The sequence below is a fragment of the Coloeus monedula genome (assembly GCF_965178545.1).
Source record: "Coloeus monedula genome assembly, chromosome: 16".
Taxonomy (NCBI): Eukaryota; Metazoa; Chordata; class Aves; order Passeriformes; family Corvidae; genus Coloeus; species Coloeus monedula.
Window position 1 is genome coordinate 15,874,819 of NC_138796.1, and position 17,384 is coordinate 15,892,202.

Consider the following 17,384-nt stretch of genomic DNA (forward strand, 5'->3'; position numbering starts at 1 on the left):
CAGTGTTAAGCTTTGAGCAGCTCCATTAATTTTAAGATAAAGAGCAGGGAAGAAACTCACACAGCGGGAAAGCGTCATTAAGGAAGCACAGGTGGCATCTCATAGTCCATTTTAAGATGCCTCGTGCCATGTAAAGCTGGAAAATAGGCAGCAAAATAAATCAGGAGGCACATTCTTGGATCCTCAGTGACCTAAGAAGTATTTTCCAGGTCCATGATTCAGCAAAAGGGAAATAAATAAATAATCAAAGCGGGGGAATAAGGTGCCAACAGCCATCAGGAAGTGTGGGACTGAAAATAGCAGCCAAGTGTCACCTTGATCCACTCCAACAAAGGCTTTGGCAACAGTGACAAGTTGCTGGGTGACACCTCTGAGCTATTTTGGGCCCATGGCTTTACAGTGCATGGGGAGCCCTTCTGGGGCATCGGCACGGGGGGGACGCCAGTGCCAGCCACAGCATTCCAGAGGAACTTCCAAACCAGGGACAGGGCTTGAAATGAGGGATTCACGTGTCTTACAGGAAGGATGCTTTCCTGTGGTTCAAAGATGGATGGGAGCAGATGGAAAAGGATCATTACATCACCCAGCCAGCCACAGCCACGTTCCTCCCCAGCGTTGGGGCTGAGCTTGTACAGACCTTCCCACCTTCTGCTGCTCCTCACCACCCAGCTCGGGCCACAGCAGGCACCCAGCACAAACAATACTGAGAACCAGCTATGATCCAGAGACAGGAAAAACTGCAAACTAGGAGAAGAGATCCACAGCAGCTTTGTTGATATCCTCTGCCCTTGGAGAAGGAGCTGTGGGTACTCCTGGCACTGCCCAGGGAGCTGGGCAAGGCACCAGTGGAGCCGAGTGACTCATACACTGTGCACACTGCTTTTAAGGCTCACAGATAAGAAATACACCTAATACATAAAAATAAGCTATTTTACTGTAATTAGTTCTTAAAAAACCCCAAACCATCAAAAGCCCAAACCCCAAATAATGCTGTTTGCATTGTGATAAGCAAGGCCCTGAACTCCTCCCTGCGAACGGAGAGTGTGGTGCTCCCGCTGGTAGGAGGAAGGGAGATGTAATCACACATGATTCAAATCACTAATGCTTTGTTCAGTCAAACAACTCCATTAAATCCGGGGAGTTTGCTCTTGCAAGGACAGCAGGATCTCTGCCCAGAGCTTTGTCACCCTCAGGAAGACTCCAGAACAGCACAACACAACAAACACCGTTTAAAACGGAGACAAAACCAGGTAGTTAAGACTGAAAATAGTTGAAAGGATATTGGCAAACACACTGAATTTCCTTATGACCCTAGAAGTGAGCCAGGAATGCTCACAGAAACATGTGGTTATGTTTAAATTTATATGCCCAAACTTGCTTAAATATAAAAAATACTGCCTGATTCATCCCTGCATCCAGTATCCAGCCATTTGAATTCTGTCCCATGACGCAGTCAGCACAATATTGTAATTAAAGCAGTATTTATGGTTTCACTAAGTTTTTAAAGGTATTTTTTTGTTGAGTCACCATCCCTGAAGGGATTTAAAAGATGTGTGGACACGGTTTAGTGGTGGTCTTGGCAGTGGGGGAACATTTGCACTGGAAGTTCTTAAAGGTCTTTTCAACCTAAATGATTCTCTGATTCCTGTGCTCTCTCCTTCATGTTCCTATGCCTGGATGGTACCCAAAACTCCCATCCTGGGGGCAGTGAGGGCTGCAGATGCACTCACCTTGCATGACAGCTCTCACCTGCCCAACAATTCCAAAAGCAAGATCTACTGCTAACATGTCCTCTAAGAGACTTCACCTCGAGAGAAAACTGCTGCGTGTTCTGAAATTCAGAGCCTGAAGCAGGAAAACAAAACCCCAGAGGATGAGATCCACACACTTACAAATTGCAAAGCTCCGAGGTTGTGCCAGCTGAACCAACAGCTGTGGCACAATCGTTTTGAGAGAGGGAAAAGGATGCTGAGGTGCTACAGAGCTGCAGTGAAAGGGAAAGCCCAACCCAGCGTCATCTGTGGGGCAGGAGGGAGCCCCCGCTGGGATCCTGCTGACCTGGGCATGCACATTAGGCCTCCCTTGAGTCTTCCTTCTAAGCTGGAGCTCAGATGAGACAAATAAATGGTTTCCCTCTGGAACATGTAAGGGCTGAGGACAAACCTAACAGCAGCATGAGCACACCTGGGAGCTTGTGTTCCCAGAAACCACGAGGGAAGACTCCAGACAAGCTTTTCTCCAAGGCCAGGCTCCTCCACTGACTTACATCTTGCTTCTACTTACTTTTTTTATCCAGACTCCTGACCCACTGATTATCTTTCTTGTTCTGGCTAAAAATAAGTCAAACGTCTTCATTTGTGTGCCTAAATAACCCATTGCTGTAAACTTTCGCCTTCTGAAATTACAGTTCAAAACACCCTTTTAATTTTCCCCCCTCCCATTCCCAGCTCTTTATTCCCTGGCACATGTGGCACGCTGCTTCCTGCCCTCTTCTTTCTAACTGAGCTCAGATTAATTAACCAGACAGAGATTTTTCTTGATTACAATGCTAAACCCCTTCTTTCTCCACAAATTAAACCCAAGATGATAAATCTTTTCTTCTGCGTGGTGGTTACAAAAATAGTACTCAATCTGCCTGGTGGTGGAACTTTAATACCTATTTAATGAATTGTTTTCCTGTCAGACTGAGCAATGGTTAGGGTTTTTCTTTTGTGAGGTTGTATTTAATGTATGAAGGAGGACTAGGAAGCTGTCAGGAAAACCGGATGTCAACTGTGCCAGTCCCAGTGAACAAACTTATAAAAATCAACCAAAATCCACCAAAACAAGAGGCCTTGCTGCAGAGAGCACAGGCATACAAAACCGAGCTCACGAGCAAGTGAAATCAGCTCAATCTCTGTTTTACAGATAACAAGTGACAAGCCCTGCTGTCAGATCCATCATCTGCTGCAGCCTCCTAGTGACTCCACAATGGTGACAGGACTCAGGACTGGAAATGCACAGCCATGAACTGGCTGCCTGCCCACAAAAAATCCCTGTTGGCTCCTTCTCCTGGCATTCAGAAGGCTATTAAAGCATTTCCCACTCATTGCTTACAGTATACTGATCATTAGACACCGTGGGACAGTCTGGAGGAGCTCTCTGCATCCTGCAGTTCCCACATCCAGCATCCTCAGTGTGCTCTGCATGCATGTGGAACCCAAAAACACCCCTTCCTGATTTAGCAGAAGCGGACAAAATTTCTCAGCAAAGCTTCATCTGGAACTCACAAGCTCATATGGAATTCTGTAACTCAGGGAGAGATTGATTTGGGTAAAAAAATACAAAAATCAAAAAATGTGTGTGGAGAACATACAGTTCTCCCCAAGCAGCTCTCCTAAAATCCAAGAGCTTTGTCCCAGCATTTTGCAGCACCAGTGCTCTTTCTAGAACTCTGGACTGGCACAACCTGCTGAGTCAGGTGTTAATGCTTCAGGCTTGACTCACACACAGTTTTAATCAAGTAACCTGCTCTCTGGAGCTCACAGAAAGCTCATTTAGAGAATAACATCAACAGCAAATTTGTCATCTTCAGAGGGGGCTGGGAGTTTTCCTCCCACTTTAACACTTACCATCTTATACTCCTCCTTGATGAAATTCCCTTATCCCTCACACAGCTCATCAGGGTTTGCCTCTCCAAACCCTAACGTGTTTGGCCCAGGGAGCTCCTCCTGTCCTTTTCCCAGGGGTGGGAGTGTGCTGTGGACAGTCACAGGGCACAGGCTGTCATGCTCTGTCACCACTCACATGCTGCCAGACCCCTCAGAAGGACTGGAAGAGGCAGGACATTCCTCCACACCACTGCTGGTGTCTTCCTCCTCATCAAGACTCAAGTCTTTTCTGTTTTAGACATGGAGCACCCCTAAAGCCACACTGTTGAGTGTCTACATGTGGCACCTCCCAAGGAGGGGTTTCAGCAGTGCTTGGTGGCAGTTCTGGTAACATACACAGGATAAACCCCTTGGAGGGCTCAGCAGAGCTTCAGAACGAAGCACAGCTGAGGCTGTGGCTGCCCCTGGATCCCTGGCAGTGTCCAAGGCCAGGCTGGACATTGGGGCTTGGAGCAACCTGGGACAGTGGAATGTATCCCTGCCCATGGCAGGGGTGGAACTAAATGATCTTTAAGATCTCTTCTGAGCCAAACCCGTCTGTGATTCTGTTATCCTCTAATGCTGAGCAAAGACAACTGGTGCACGTGAAACCCCCCAGGAGGCTCTGCTGGTTGCAGTGTGAGCTAACAGCAGCACTGCTGCTGCCCCTTCCCTGGCCAAACACATTTGCAAAACAAGCACAGTCCGTGGAGAAGTTGCAAAGGGGAAGGAGAGAAGAGACCCAGGGGAAAAGACAAACAGTAGCCATCGGAAATATTTAAAGTCAGAGATTCTGGAAAGAATAGAAAAACCTGCCTCCTCCTCAGGATCCCATCCTTCAGTAGGGAAAACCCAAAAACCTTTTAAATGCTACTGCAGGGGACAAAGAAGGAGCAAGAGCTGCTAATCCTCCCTGACCCTCACTGTGCTTTCTCAGCTCATGTCTGCACAGCACTGGGATCATCTATCACTTTCCAAAAATACTGCTCATTTCCTGTATTTCTGTAATTTTATCCCCTGGCATCAAACACTACCTTTTGTCTTTTTCTCCTCATCTCAGCTGGATGTACTTTCTTTTGATAACAATGGCACATTCTATAACAAAGACCCCTCAACCCCTGAGTTCAATTGCTATTGAATCTCTATCTCTGCTATAGCACAAGACTGGTTTGAAAGAGTGAGTCATTCAGATGATTTCAAGTCTTACACATTTCTGAAAATTATAAAATGTGGTGTAGGAAGAGTAACAAAACCCCGCTGCCCCCAGAGGCAGGGAACAACCCAGCGACCTGACATTCTGCACCCCTTCTGCACAACTCCTCCAGCGACAGCTTGCCTTCTGAGTTTGCAACAACCCCTGTGAACCCTGTGCTGTGGCTGTCTCCTTTGCCCAGCCCTTCCCCACCTCTGCAGTCCTTGCTGTGGCGCTGAAGTTGCTGCCAATTCACACTGGCCTGCTCTGCGCCGAGCAGCAGATGCTCCATGACTCATGCAGTGCTTGCAGACACAAGTTATCCATAACAGCACCCTAATTAACAATACCAAATGTCAGCCCTCCCATTCAAACATGGACATGTTCATGTGTATGACCACGCTAATTTAGGAGTCAGTGTCTGCTCCCTGGAAGTGTCCAAGGCCAGGTTGGAGAAACCTGGGCTAGTGGAAGGTGTCCCTGCCCATGGCAGGGGGTGGGATGTAGATGAGGCCCCTCCCAACCCAACCCATTCTGGGATTCTATGACAAAAATACAAAGGGAAAGTAAGAGATGCTGATTTTTATCTATCATATGAATGATTTTTATTGAATTTTGAGTGTCAGAAAGACCCAGACATTCAGAAGAGCCAGGCAGCAACCTGGCCTTGAGAAAAGATAAGGAAAAAAATAATGAATGTCTTAGCACTGCTGGGAGTTAAATTACACACACACGAGCAAAGAGTCCATCTTAGAGATATGGTCTGAGCCAAACTGTACTAAGCTGTGGTACACTTGCTGAAAGGGATTTTAAGTACTCACAAGCAGAGGTTTTCAACTTCACTCCAAAGTTTTACCTGTCACTGAAACGTCAGGGAATTTGGGGATTACACGCAACAACCGAGCACGCAGGAGGAACCGCAGCTGCCCTTTTCCCGCGGTGACAAGGTGGGAACTGCTGCAGGACCTGCGTTTTCCGGGGCCGGGCTGGACATTCCCGGGGTCCCTCCGGCTCCAGCAGGGACCGCGGGACCCGCCCGCCACCTGCCGGGCACAGCCGGCCGCGCACCGCGAGCCCGGCATCCCTCCGTCCATCCGTCCATCCATCCGTCCGTCCGTCCCTCCGTCCGTTCATCCATCATCCCTCCATCCATCCGTCTGTCCCTCCGTCCATCCATCCATCATCCCTCCATCCATCCCTCCCTCCGTCCATCTGCTGCGCATAAAGGCATCGAAAACAATTAGTCAGTGAACACTAAATGAGCACTCTAATGCTGGTTATGTGCCAGCTGGTGAGCAGAGCACTCGGGAAGCAGCAGCTCAGGTTCTCTGGATTCCTGGATGCTGGAAGGCCGTGCCCCATGGTACTGTGGCTATCTGATCAATATAAATCATGTTTTATTGCCTGCTACACTGTCTGCATACAGGAGCCTGGTGTCCTGAGGAAGCCAAGAATCTCTTGGTAGAGATAGCCCTTGGAAGAAAAGCCAAGATCAGAGCCTGAAGCCCTGAAGGGGCTTCAAAAAAACCTTGGAGTTAACAGGTCAGGAAAGTGATACAGAACAACAGAATCACAGACTGGTTTGGGTGGGAAGGGACCTTAAAGATCATTTAGTTCCACCCCCTGCCATGGGCAGGGACGCCTTCCACTGGCCCAGGCTGCTCCAAGCCCCAATGTCCAGCCTGGCCTTGGACACTGCCAGGGATCCAGGGGCAGCCACAGCTGCTCTGGGCACCCTGTGCCAGGGCCTGCCCACCCTCCCAGGGAACAATTCCTTCCCAATATCCCATCCATCCCTGCTCTCTGGCAGTGGGAAGCCATTCCCTGTGTCCTGTCCCTCCATGCCTTGTCCCCAGTCCCTGCCCAGCTCTCCTGGAGCCCCTTTAGGCCCTGCAAGGGGCTCTGAGGTGTCCCTGGAGCCTTCTCTTGTCCAGGTGAGCACCCCCAGCTCTCCCAGCCTGGCTCCAGAGCAGAGGGGCTCCTGACACAAAAGGAAATAAATAAAAAAAAGCCCATAACAAACCCAACCCCCTGGAATTTAACTGAATAAACAGGCAGAGTAAAGAAGTTAATAGAAAAGATTTATTGCTTAGAGCTGTCTTTGGCTCCGTGCAGGTCTAGCAGGAGGCTCCCCAGCTCAGTCCAGCAGCTCATCTCTCACCAGCACAGGGAAGCACCGGCCCCCCTCACAGAGCTGGGTGTGGATGGCCCGGAACAGCCCCGCAGAGCCCTCCAGGAATGGCCTGGCCTCCAGGACAGGCAGCAGGTCTGCCATCATCACCTGGGCATAGCAAAGGAGACACTGTCACCAGAGTCAGCAGCACTTCAGTACTCCTTGAAGTGGCTGCATAACGAGTGAAATCTAATCAGAGCAGTATGACTAATAACAGGCTGATTGATTGATGGATACTTTCTTTTGTCAGATTTAATAAAGGCAGAGTGGTTCATTTTCTGCTCGTGAGCAGCCACCCAGCATTTCCAGAGCAGTGAGACAAGTGGCAGTGCTGCTGCCCCGCCGCAGGGAAGGCCCAGCCCTGGGATGAGACCAGCATCCTGCAAGAAACTGCAGCTGGTGTTGGTTCTGGAGCTCTGCAGCCACACAGCCAAGCCCCTGCTCACCTAAGGGTAAGTTCAACCCTTCACTCAGGACTGTTCCCATCACCTTCCAGTTGTGCCAGAGGTGTAAGTGGCCAACTCCAGCCCAGAGAGGCTACAGGGACTGCTCAAGCTGTCCAGCATTCCCTGGCCTGACTGCTGCTCCCTTCAGCCTGTCCTGGGATCTCAGCCCATGCTGTCAAACAACCCTGTGTCAGCTCTGGGATTAGGACTGACTGACAATTCAAGCACAAGTCACTTCAATCAATGGACAAAAACTGGTCTTCTGCACTCCTGAATTAATGCTCAGACAGACATTTTGCCTGGGATTTTTATTTTTTTCTTTTTTATCTGGCATGAGGTAATGGAGTCTGAGCAGCCTGCACACCAAACCCCACCCAGCCTGCTGCACACTCTGGCTGCCCAGGAGGGTGGACAACTGCACCAGTGCACCCAGGAGGGTCAGCCACCTCCCTAAAGGCCACCAGGAGTGTTTGGACAATGCTCTCAGGCACAGGGTGGGATTGTTGGGCTGTCTGTGCAGGGCCAGGAGCTGGACTTATGATCCTTGTCTGTCTCTTCCAACTCAAGTTATTCTGTGATTCCATGATTGTTCCCTGGTGGATACAGAGGAAGACCTGGACAGAACAGAGCACAGGGTATTGCAGGAGGTTCCCTCTCCTGTTCTACACAAGTCTGTGCACAGGACAGGGAAGCAGGACACAGCTGTTCATCTCTGGGAAGTCTCTACAGACATGACAGCTACCTAAGGGGAAAGTTGCCACATGAAGGAGTGCTGCACTGCTCCACTTCCATCCACCTGCTCTGCTCCTGATACCTCAGAAGAAACAGATCTTCACCATCAAAGACAGGCTAAGAGCTACCAGGAATTTCTAGAATACTTGGCAGTCCTCCATGGAAAGGCAATGGACAGGCTTGGCCACAAATAGGTACATCCTTTTCTGGGGTATTTATCTTGTTCCATGTCCATTTACTTCATCTGTCCCAAGAATTTCACTTATCCTGCACACTCTGCACAGAGCAGCTTCAGACCCTCAGGGCTCACCTGGCACAAAGCACCTATTTGGGTACATGTGCAGAAGAAACTGAGTCAGCCAACAGAGCAGCAGGAAGCAGGCTTTGGTCACCACTTCATTTTGGGCAGATTAAAAAAAAAAATCAAGCCCTTCATAATCTATAATCCAGGATTATAATGCTGAAATCCCATTTGAAGTCAGGTAGCAATCTATCCTCAGCCACAGGGCTGCAGCCAGTTATTAATAATGCCTCTCTGCCTTACAAAAAATGACTTTTCCAAAGCCTCTATCATTCAGGTCAATGGCAAATAACAGGTCAAAGGAGTAGACGTGATTTCACAGATCTTCTCTGCCCTTTGCTGCTGGCTGAGAAGAACAAGCAATCCCTGCGTGCCAAAGTCTCTGCTCAGGCTGCTGAAGAAGCTGACACCTCCTACCCTGTTCTTACAGTCTCAGAATGCTAAAAGCAAGATTAGCAGCACAGTGGTTTGAGATTTAAAAGGAAAGGAACAGAAGACAGAGGAGTTCACCAGCTGGAAGTCACACAGGAGGGAATGAGGGAGTGGGTGCCCTAACAGGGCTGTAAAGGCCTGACAAAAGGAGCCATCAGGCATTACCTACAATATCCTCCACTGCCAAATTCTTTCAGAATAGCTAAATAAAATCTTTTCAGAAGAGGGTCAGGCATGTAAAGGCTTCTGCCCTGGCCCTAACAACAACAACAAAAAACAAAGGAAAAAGGAGGAAGGAAGAAAGAAAAGAAAGAAAAGAAAGAAAGAAAAGAAAGAAAAGAAAGAAAAGAAAGAAAAGAAAGAAAAGAAAGAAAAGAAAGAAAGAAAAGAAAGAAAAGAAAGAAAGAAAAGAAAGAAAAGAAAGAAAGAAAAGAAAGAAAAGAAAGAAAAAAAAGAAAGAAAAGAAAGAAAAAAAGAAAGAAAAGAAAGAAAAAAAGAAAGAAAAGAAAGAAAAAAAGAAAGAAAAGAAAGAAAAAAAGAAAGAAAAGAAAGAAAAAAAGAAAAAAAAGAAAAAAAAGAAAGAAAAGAAAGAAAAGAAAGAAAAGAAAGAAAAGAAAGAAAAGAAAGAAAAGAAAGAAAAGAAAGAAAAGAAAGAAAAGAAAGAAAAGAAAGAAAAGAAAGAAAAGAAAGAAAAGAAAGAAAAGAAAGAAAAGAAAGAAAAGAAAGAAAAGAAAGAAAAGAAAGAAAAGAAAGAAAAGAAAGAAAAGAAAAGAAAGAAAAGAAAGAAAAGAAAGAAAAGAAAGAAAAGAAAGAAAAGAAAAAAGATAAAAGAAAAAAAAAGTCCCATTCAGCTACAAAGAGAACAAGGCCTAAACACAGAACACCACTGGGGGAACTCGCTGTGCTGCTGCTGCCCACCACCACCTCGTACAGCAGCTGCCGCCCCAGCGCTGTCCTTTCCTCTCCCCGCTCCACGAGCACTGACACTTCTCCAGACTCACCTTTTGTAAGGCAATCTCTTGGTGCAGCATTGACACTCGCAGCTTCAAGGCAAACAGGTCCCTCAGCTCCTGCAGACTGGAGTAACAGAGGAGAGGCACAGCCAGCACGTCTGCACTGTCACACATCTGTCCCCTGGCAGGGACACAGGCTGGAGAGCAGCTCCCCACATCCCCAGTGCAGTCTGGGCGCAGCCTCAGCTGGGACTCCAGAGCTGCCAGGGTACAAGAAAAGGCAGGAGACAAAAACATACGAGTCAAATCTGTACTTGCAGAATTTATGATCTACTTGCTGTTCCCAGAAACTAGTGACTAATGACACTGTATTAATCAGGGTAAGCTCCTCACACATGGCACAATCAGGACACCTTAAGCTGTGCCCTGCATTGTCCCCTCCCCAGCCCTCTTGAACTGCAACAGTTCAAAGCTCCAAGCCTCTCCTGAACACTGAGGGGTGGCACACAGGCACCACAGCTTTGTTTGCCACCAGAGAATTAAATGCTCCGTGGCCATTAAGATAATGAGGAGAAAGATGACCTTGGTCCAGTGTCCTGCACACAGATGGCAAAGGGCCACGCTCATACCTGACCACAAACACCGGGACTGTCTCACCTGCTCGCAGCAGCTGCAGCTTCTGCAAGCACTGGGACACTGTGGTTTGCAAACCCTCCAAGATCAGAAGGCTTTCATACTCTCCCTGCAGAGTGGGAGGGTCTACAAGAGAAGCAGAGAAAAGGTGTGAGCACTGGAACCTTCCTCCCCAAACAGTTTCCAGAGTGGCCTTGGGTTCACCAGCACTCATTTCAGGTGGAGAGTGCTCCTGTCCCTCATGTCCAGCACATGCCAAGAACACAAGACACAAGGAACTGGAGCCCAAATCATCCTTATTCCACCTTCTGCCCCCACACTGCCCTTCTTCCCTCCTTACCTGCAGGCTCAGCTTCCACATACTGCCTCAGACGGGAGGGGACATCCTGGAGGCCCCTTAATTCCTCCTCTATCTCTGCAGGACTGGGCATTGGCTTCGGGGAGCAAAACTCAAACAGCAGCAGCTTAAGGAAGGTTCCACAGCACCAGCTCTGTGCAGCACCCTGAGCCCCAGGCCAGGCCAGCTGGGATCAGGCCAGAGGGGAGCAGCCTGGGCAGTGCCACTGCAGGGGGAAGGTGAGGACAGCACAGCACAGCTGTGTAGGGCATGTTTGCCTTGTGGCCACGTTTGGCTGGATCAGAAGTTTTATAAATGCTCAACAGCTGTACCATAAAAAACCCCACTGCCTAGTGACCCAACTGGAACTGCTGTTATTGGAGGCATAACTCTCTCCAGCTGGGAGCTCACTGCAGAGCAATTGCACCCCGTGCCTGCTGGGAAAGGATACAGTTGTCTGGATCCTCTCCATAAAACGGGTCCTTGCAGCTGCTGCATCTGCACTTGTTTGGCACAGACGACATCTCTCCCATGCCCTGAAATTGCAAAGGGGCAGGAGGTGGAAGTTAGGCTCCTCTGTAGCAGACAGTGCTCTCGCTGAGCTGTGACACACCAGTGTGGCATATCAGTGCTTTAATTTCAAGTGTCCCCCTCCCCCCCTCTCTCTCACAGGTTATTTGCCAGCCATTCCCAACTCATTCCCACAGCTGGTATCAGATCAACAAGGACACCCTGCAGGAGGCATCAGACACAGCAAAACACCTGTTGCTCTCTCCTGTTGTTTTGAGGGGAAGGATCAGAAGACAGACAGCACATTTCCATAAGCAGAATGTGAACTTGCAGCACATCCCTCATTCTGTTGTATTGTCCTGCCTGTGTTTATATCCTGTAGGAAACAACAAATCTTCCCTTCCTTTCTTAGGAGTAAGTAATTTGCATTTCTGTACATTTATTCTGTTTGTAAAGGTGTACAAAAAAAAGAGCAGACAGGACAAACTCTCACCCCAATTACTTCATATTCCAAACTTCCTCAAGGTTCTTCTTTAGTAATTTTTTTGGGGGGACAAAGTGGTACGTTTGGCAAGCAGAATGACAGCAGCATGTCAGGGATGCAAGACAGAGGTTTAAGGACAGTATCATGAGGAAGCTGGCCAGGACTTCACACCAGAGTCCAGCTTCTTAAATAAAGCATGGCACAAATAACAGCACTACCAGAGAGATGCATTTCACTCACAGAGTCCAACACCCTCATGGATGCACAGTCCCCATAACATCCTTTCCTTAAGGACTGTCTCCCAAAACCTGCTGCAGTAAGCGAGAGCCATCAGGAGGAAGCTTAAAATAGTTCTGCAGTGCCTGACTAACTCGAGTGTGAATGTGTCTTCTCTCTAGCCTAATGGGTCTTTTAAATCATGTTAGAATCTGCAGATTTCAGAAATACATTATGCAAAGAAGTGGTAAGGTTAATGGAACAGGAAAGAACAGAAGTTCCCAGGCAAGTTGCACACCCCCTACAAGGGATCTTTGGTGCAAAGGTTATTCTCAATCTGTTACTGAGTTGAAAGCAATAGTGAGAAGTATAAAATCACACCAAAGTGATTAGAATGCTGAAAGGCTCAATTTAGAAGTGAAAAATAAGGGTATAAAGTCTTTACAACTTGCAGAAGGGCAACTTCACAAACTAGTGTCTGATAAATGACAGTTTCCGAGAGGAGGAGGAACTCTTGAGGGCAGCACAAGGGGCTACAGTTAGATTTAAGAAAGGGCTTGTGCTTAATACCTGAACAAAGCACATAACGAGCAATCTGCTGAATTATGGCAAGATTTCTCAGAGCAAATGTGGGAAACCCTTCCAGGAGGGTTTCCAGAAGACTGGAGAAGGGACTAGGGCACCCAAGCCCCAACCACCTGCACCGTCACTGCAGTGCACTGGAGCTGGCTCTGTGTAAGAGTTCAGCAGCAGGAACCAACCTCAAACACACACAGCCGTGGTGCTTCCAGGCTGCAGAGGCAGAGCAGGGATAGCTTGGGAAATTCTCATCGGATAGTGTATACAGACACCCACCCCACAGCGTGTCCTGCCTTCAACAGGTGTATGGCACCAGCAGAGACTTCTGCTGCACCGTTAAACCCATGATTAAAGCATTCCAGGGCCTCAGTGATTAACAGTAATTAGCACTCGGAAAACAAAAGTAGCACTGGTGGCTACAATAACACGAGATCACATCCTCAGCAGCAGCCTTGCAGGATGGGAGCTGCTCTTCCTGCTCCCAGTTCAGGCCCCATGCCCTGTGGGGTCACTGCCTCCCCGGGGCACACAGAGCAGCCACACCTGACCCCTCCTCACAGCCCTGAAGCTGAGGGTAGCTCTGGACTGAACTGGTCAGACTGGTCTTACCTGGAGTTCCTGGAATAGGCTTTCCTGTAGGGAAGGGGGAGCTTCAGCTGGCATCTGTAAAACAGGAGAAGGATCAATCCTGGCTGCTGGAAAGCAATTAACTGAGCCTTGTCTTCCAACAGGGAAAATGGTGTTTTGTCAAAATCTGAAATTAATTTAGCTGCAATGGGAGATGTCAGCAACTCTGGAGATTGGATCCACCAGTGTCTTCAGACTGTCCTCAAGGAAGGAAGATTAGCTTGCTCATTCAGCTCCACAGGCATTGTGGAGCTGAGCTGGGAGAGCCCCTGCATCCTGCCACCAGCCATCAGAGGTTCATCCAGGATGGGAAGCTGGGAGCAAAGCCATGGCACAGCAGAGTATAGACATGGAAACACCTTCAGGGAAGCTGGTCTGCCATATCCTCTTGCCCAACCTTAGCAGGACAAGGCAGCTTTGCTTAGCACCACATCATACTCAAAGAAATAGGAATGAGACATTCGAGCTTCCACTGGGAATATGATTCTTAATCCTGAAGCAGAATAATCCCTAAATTGTTATTACAAAAACAGGAGGGTTGGCAGTTGTTAGTCACATGCAGACTAGGAATGCAAGGCCACAATGGGAATTTAAGTAAATGTTTGAATCCAGATCCCTGTTCCCACAGCAACAGTCACTGAAGTGTCCTGGGGCCCTTCCAATGCCAGTGAAAAGGGATAATTTCCTCCCTGCACAAACCCAAGAGTTAGGTTGTGGCAGCTGAGAGAAATATTCCTCAAAACTTTCCAGGGACATCAGATCTGACCTTCGCTGTTTCGTTAAAGCAAAAGAAGAAAGAAATTGCTTCAACAAGGCCAACTGGCCTGAATGCAAAGCCAATCCTCCAAGTATTATTTTGCCACTTTTCCATAGAGAATCTCAGTAACATTCTCCTCATCATCCTTAATACACCAAACCCTTGAAACAACTGCATTCTAGTCAATCCTGATTTGTGTAGTTACATGGGCAGTATGTTACAGGTTAACAGGGACAGTATTAAATCCAGATGCCATCACTCCAAACAGCACTGGGCACATGCTTGAGAGAGAGAGAGAGTAAATTCATGCATTATGTATTATCACTGTGTGAAAAACAGAATAAGTAAAAAAATCAATATGCTATAATAGAGAGTACACTCAGAGGAAAGCTAAGGCTCAAGAAAGCTCTACAGAGACAGCTTTCCAAAACACTCACAGGGGACTATGAAACATCAAAAGTCTTAATTGAAAGGCTTTCAAAGTCTCAGCCATCCAAGGATGAGCCCTTAAAATGAAAACACTTACTCAACCACAATAAAGGCTTTTAAACTGTCTAGGATCTTTCCTTCCTCTTGAGAGGGATGTGAGGAGGATGAAGCCAGGCTGGGACCCCCAGAGCAGCTGCAGCCAGCAGGATCTGTACATGTGCCTGTGAGTGTGGAGCAGAACAGCAGAGGTGCCCATCTCCCACACTTACCCCTTTTCCTGCAGGGTGCCTGTCCCTGGTGAGGTGCTCCTTCCCCATGCACCTGCAGTGTCCTCCTTTTTGCTGGACTCTCCCAGGAAACCACAGCTTTTCTTCCCTGCATCAAGTAACTGCTTGCCAGCAGCTATGGAATTCTTTCCTGCAGCTGAATCCCCTCCAGAAAAGCTTTGCTGCTCATTTGGGGCAGATTCAGACAAGCCAGGTGACTCCTGGGGTTCAGGTGCAGCACAGACCTCTCTGGCACTGGCACCAGCTGCTGTCCTGTGACTCCTTCCTTGTTTGGAAGTCATACCTTTTGAGGAAATCCTCCCAGCTGTCCTGAGGCCTTGAGAAACACATCTGGCTGGGACTTTCCTTTGCAGTTTCTTCACATCTGGGTCAGTCCTATAAGGGGCTCTTAACTGGTATGGAGAGGGCTTCTTCAACAACAAAGGTTTTTTGCTTCCATCTCTCACCTTCCTGCTCTCAGGAACATCCTCAAGTACAGACACCTGCTGCTCTTCAGCTTTCTTGGGAGCATGTCCCTCACCTGCCCATTTCTGTCCTGTAGCTTCCTGAGCCTCTAATGGAGTTTTCAAGATGCTTTTCCTGACTTTCAGTGCCTTCTCTAAGGCCCTGTTCAGCAGTTCCAGCTCCTCCAACTCCTTGGGTGAAGGTCTGTCTTCTGCAAGAGAAGAAAACATGTCAGAAGGCTCAAACCTGGATGTTCCCCATTTGTGTCTTCACTAACTTACTCTTCCAGGTGCCACAGAAGGAATGAAACCTAATGAATGGCGCAGGGGGTATTTTTTTGGCTGTGGGAGCACAGAGGGTGCAGGCAGGCTTGCCAGAAGCTTTGAAGACCCAGGATGAATGTGAGCCACAGGAGGACAATTCTCCCGAGTCAACCTCAACAAGTGACATTCCCACACCTGGCTGAGGCCCACAGTCACTTCATCGCTGGCCTTGGTTAACAAGGCACGACTCCAGGCTAAGCCCAAGGAGGAGAGCGGGAGGAAAAAGGCAGAGGGGGTGTGGAGGCCGACGCAGAGCACTGGACTGACTCCTAACCCCGCAACTGGCCCGGGGCCTGCGTGACACGAGGGGACACCGGCGCGGGGGAAGCGCTCACCATGTTCCGTGCTGGAGCCTGGCTGTGGCCGCTCCTCTTCCTCATCATTCCTGGAGGGAACAAACAGCGACAGGGGCCGGCGTTGCTGCACCGGGACAGGATCAGCACCCCCGGCCCGCAGGGCCTCGGGCACGGCTGCGGGTCCAGCGCCCGGGCCTCCCTCCGGGCCGCCCGGGGATGGAAGGGCCCGGGAGGAGGGTGCCGGGTGGGTCCCCACTCAGCCGGGTCCCGCACTCACCAGCGCCGCAGGAGCTCCCGGCTCCGCGCCGCCCGCCGCTCCAGCTCCCGCCGCCGCTCCGCGCCCTCGCCCAGCGCCGCCCTCAGCGCCGCCGCCGCCCTGCAAGGCCCAGCGCGGTCAGTCGCCCCGCAGGACCCGGCCGGACTCGGTCCGGTCCGACCCGACCCGCCGAGCCCCCCTCACCTTCGGCCGCGGCCCGCGGGCAGCATCAACCCGGCCGCAACCCCGCCGCTCCGGCCCCGCCGCCGGCCCCGCGCTCCTCTATGGCCCTGCCAGGACCTGCGGGCGGGGCGTGTCCCGCGCGCGGCGAAGGCGGGAGCGGTCCCGGGGCCGGAGCGGTTCCGGGCGGTTCCGGGTCTCGCTCCAGCGCAGCTCGGAGGGTGTCGGGGAGGGGTGTCCCGGTGGTGGCCGTGCGGGACAGTGCCGGGGATCCCCCGCTGGGCCTGGGGAAGCCGCTTTTCCCTCCGCTGCGTTTGGCGCTTCCCTCTCGGCAATGCCTCTGAGGGGGCTCGGGCCCGTCCCACAGCCCGTGGCACCCGGCCTCTCCTGGGGTCAGGACACAAACGGGGTTTGTTCCCCTCAGCCTTGGCTGTGGAGCGCCCCGAGAACACAGAGCCTCCGGCGCTGTGGGGCTGGGGCCCGGGCTCCGCAGCTGGAGGGGGGAGCGGGATCATCACCGGGTGTCAGCCCGGGCCCCCGGAGCAGAACCACCTCCAGCCCAGCGGACACAGCGCACGGCAAACTGCTGCCGCCGCCCTGGGCTTGCATCAGCATAAAAGAGAGAATTTGTGGGGTTTTTTGACGGAGAAGGGAATGTGCCTTGTCCTGCGGCTGTGGGAGCTGCCCGGTTGGTACCGCGGACGCCGAGCGCTGCTGGATGCCGTCAGGATCAGCTCTTGCTGCGGAGCAGTGCAGTTCTCCAGAAGGGCCCGTAGCTGGCACTCGGCACTGTCTGTTCAGGCAGCTGAGGAGCACGAATCCAGTCTTCCCCCTTGCACAGCAGAATGGAAGTTAACAAAAATTTAGAAAGTAGGAAAGAAGTGGTTCTTTGCCTTCAATGTCTGAATCTTCAGGCGGAGATGCTCGTAATTCTCTGCAGCTATGTGACCAGAGACTTTTTAAAAGAGAAGTTGAGAATTCCAGGTAATTCATCAAGACAGGACTTAAAAACCCCTTATAAAACATTACAAAATATCAGAAAAATCATCACACATCGCGAGTTTCCGCATTCACCAACTCAACATTCTTCCAGTTGTAATTTGCACTTTTGGCATAGGCAAAGAATGTTTTCTCTCTCTGTAGACTTTGCAACTGAATCTGGCAGTTA

At 49.9% G+C, this 17,384-nt stretch overlaps 1 protein-coding gene across 1 annotated transcript; it reads right to left on the bottom strand.

The window, feature by feature from the left end:
- Positions 1–6,958: 6,958 nt before the first annotated feature.
- On the bottom strand, positions 6,959–16,295 carry TEDC2 (tubulin epsilon and delta complex 2; the record flags this gene model as incomplete). The annotated part of the gene is made up of 10 exons (XM_082292283.1): positions 16,241–16,295; positions 16,058–16,156; positions 15,820–15,869; positions 14,700–15,372; positions 13,227–13,280; positions 11,280–11,364; positions 10,832–10,940; positions 10,516–10,617; positions 9,907–10,118; positions 6,959–7,102 (listed from the first exon to the last, which is right to left on the bottom strand). Exons 1-10 carry the CDS (start codon positions 16,264–16,266, stop codon positions 6,959–6,961), a joined length of 1,554 nt encoding a protein of 517 aa, XP_082148409.1. The 5' UTR covers positions 16,267–16,295.
- Between the last annotated feature and the right edge of the window lie 1,089 nt (positions 16,296–17,384).